The sequence below is a fragment of the Leucoraja erinacea genome, chromosome 1, assembly GCF_028641065.1.
Source record: "Leucoraja erinacea ecotype New England chromosome 1, Leri_hhj_1, whole genome shotgun sequence".
NCBI classification, from domain to species: Eukaryota; Metazoa; Chordata; class Chondrichthyes; order Rajiformes; family Rajidae; genus Leucoraja; species Leucoraja erinaceus.
In genome coordinates this window covers 128,628,999-128,632,204 of record NC_073377.1, presented here as the reverse complement: position 1 = coordinate 128,632,204, position 3,206 = coordinate 128,628,999, and the positions used below count along the sequence as shown (strand labels likewise).

General features: G+C 47.7%; 1 protein-coding gene across 1 annotated transcript; it reads left to right on the top strand.

The window, feature by feature from the left end:
* Nucleotides 1-1,677: 1,677 nt before the first annotated feature.
* Nucleotides 1,678-2,734, top strand: LOC129699567 (uncharacterized). The gene has a single exon (XM_055639526.1). The coding sequence runs from the start codon at nt 1,698-1,700 to the stop codon at nt 2,700-2,702; it is 1,005 nt and encodes a 334-aa protein (XP_055495501.1). The 5' UTR covers nt 1,678-1,697; the 3' UTR covers nt 2,703-2,734.
* Nucleotides 2,735-3,206: the final 472 nt, after the last annotated feature.

Sequence of the window (3,206 nt, the reverse complement as noted above, 5' to 3'; positions counted from 1 at the left end):
GCAATTCATACACAGGGACTTCTATGTTGATGATGGACTAAAGTCACTGCCATCTGCAACTGAAGCCATCAATTTATTGAAAGCAGCCCAAGGTATGCTCGCCATCTCTAACTTGAGGCTTCATAAGATAGCATCCAACTGCACAGTCGTCATGCAGGCATTTCCGTCAACGGACCATGCAAAGGACTTGAAAGACTAAGTCAAGGTCTTTCAAGTCCTTTGACTCCCTTCCTGTACAACGTAGCCTAGGGCTAAGCTGGAACCTTGTAAATTACACCTTCATATTTCATGTTGCTAACAGTGGGAAACCATTCACTCGAAGAGGAGTGCTTGCAACCATTAATAGCCTATTTGATCCACTTGGTCTTGTGGCTCCTATTACCATCCAAGGTCAGCTACGTCAGCTCATGAGCGACGCCAGCAACTGGGATGCTCGCCTACCATCTGAAAAGGAAGCAGAATGGATTGCTTGGAGAGATTCACTGCAAGATCTCGAACAGTTTCAAACCCCTCGAGCATACACCACATCTTCCCTTGCCGGTGCTCAACTTACAGAGATCCACATCTTTTCAGACGCTTCCATAAAGGCCATTGCAGCTGTGGCATACCTTAAGGTGGTGGATGTTGAGGGAAAATGCCACATTGGTTTCATAATGGGTAAAGCCAAGCTAGCGCCCATGTCAGTTCACACTGTTCCCAGGTTTGAGTTAGGTGCTGCCGTTTTGGCAGTGGAGATTGCTGAGCTGGTTGTGAATGAACTGGACATCAACCCCAACAGTCTGAAGTTCTATACTGACAGTAAGGTGGTGTTGGGGTACATCAATAATGAAATAAGGAGGTTTTATGTATAGCCAGCAACATGTATATGTCAGCAACATACTGGAACGGATAAGAAAATCCACACGACCTGAACAGTGGCATTATGTTCACACAGGTCAGAACCCTGCAGATGTTGCTACCAGGTCAGTGTCTTCAGCCCAACTCTCCAACAACAACTGGCTCACCGGCCCAGAATTCCTGTTAAATCTTGTGGAGACAGACAAGGCAGAGGAGACATCCTATGACCTCATTGATCCAGAATCTGATCTGGAGGTCCGATGCCACGCTAACACAGCCACAGACTCCCACCAAGGTATTGGTTCACATCGCTTTGAAAGGTTTTCCAAGTGGCAACCCCTTGTCAGAGCTATGGCTCCCCTCATCCACATCATTCACACCTTTACGTCTAAGAAGGATAGCAGCACACAAGGTTGCAATGGTTGGCATTATCAGAAGCCCACACAGTTGAAATACTGTCACAAGCAAAGGCTGTCATTATCAGATGTGCACAAAGGGAAGTATACCAAACTGAGGTGTCCTGTCTAAAGAAAGGAAGGGTCATTCCCAAAAACAGTTCCCTAAAGAAGCTCAATCCGATCCTTGATGGTAATTGACTCTTGAGAATAGGAGGCCGGCTTCAGCATGCTCCACTTGAGATAGAGGAGAAACACCCTCTCATCATTCCTGGTCACAGCCATGTTGCGAGCTTACTTGTAAATCACTACCATGAGAGAGTTAGACATCAAGGCAGAATCTTCACCGAGGGAGCTATCCGCAAAGATGGTATCTGGATTGTGGGAGCTAACAGATGCATTGCCAGCAATCTGCATAGATGTGTCACATGTATCAAACTCCGTGGAAAGACAGCAGAACAGAAAATGGCAAATCTTCCATCTGATCGTCTCAGCACAGAACCTCCTTTTACAAACGTGGGTTTGGATGTGTTTGGCACCTGGAATATCTCCACTCGACGTACCCAAGGAGGTGCAGCGAATAGCAAAAGGTGGGCTGTATTGTTCACATGCCTAAGCATACGTGCTGTTCATATCGAGTCGATGGGCACATCAAGCTTTATCAATGCTCTACGACGCTTCTTTGCAGTGCGTGGTCCAGTAAAGGTGATCCGCTCTGACTGTGGAACGAATTTTAAGGGAGCCTGCAAAGAGCTGCAAATCATCCTACAAGATGAGAATAACATCTCAAAGTATCTTAATGAGGAAGGATGCACGTGGCTTTTCAATCCACCCCACTCTTCCCATATGGGGGGAGTGTGGGAAAGAATGATCAGGGTTTCAAGATGGATCCTTGACTCCATGCTTTCTCAGACCAGCTCCTCGCATCTTACTCACAAAGTGCTTTCGACTCTTATGGCTGAGGTTACCGCAATAATAAATGCAAGGCCTCTCGCACCTATCTCAGCTGATGCAGAATCAGCCTTTCTTCTGACCCCAGCCACGATCCTGACACAGAAGTTCTGCACCACTTCTCCTCCACCAGGATCCTTTGAAAATGCAGATCTATATCGTCAGCAGTGGAAAAGAATCCAGCATTTGGCAAATGCCTTTTGGGAGAGATGGAGACGAGAATATCTTTCTACTCTACAGAGCCGAAGCAAGTGGCAAGACGGTCAGCCCAATGTCAAGGAAGGAGACTTGGTGCTGCTCAGAGACTCTCAGGTGAAAAGGAACCAATGGCCCATGGCTCTCGTTACCAAGGCTCACCCTGACGACGATGGTAAGGTCAGGAAGCTTGAGCTGAAGGTTACCAAAGGAGGAACTATTAACACCTTCCTCAGGCCGGTAACTGAAGTAGTGGTGCTTATGCCATCCAAAGCCTCTACCATGGACAGTTCCTTGCTTATTTTATTACTTGGTTGTAAATAGTTTGTAACTGACTGTAATTAGAGTATTTGGTAGTGGTATTGTGATCAATACCAGATGGGGAGTGTGATGTTACATGTAAGCAAAGTGTATTTTCACTCTTGTTCTCCATTCGTTGCTTGTGATCACATGATTGGACTCATGGATGATTGGACTCATGGATGAGATAGGCCATTTTGTATTGGGACCAGGACAGCAATGTGCTCTGAAGCAAAGATATTATAGCGAAGCAAGATGGGTTACTCTCACGCAAACGTTTAGTACGCTCATGGGCGGATTCATGCGCGGTTTTATGACTCATTTTAGCAACCAGCCTCCGCCATCTTGTTCCGCCATCTTGCTCCGCCATCTTGCTTCCGGCCAAAGATTGGATCCGCAGCGGGGAGAGGGAGTGCGCGGCCCGGGGCAGTGGGAGAGGGAGTGCGCAGCCCGGGGCAGCGGGAGAGGGAGTGTGGGGTTCAGGGCAGCGGGAGAGGGAGTGTGGGGTCCGGGGCAGCAGGAGAGGGA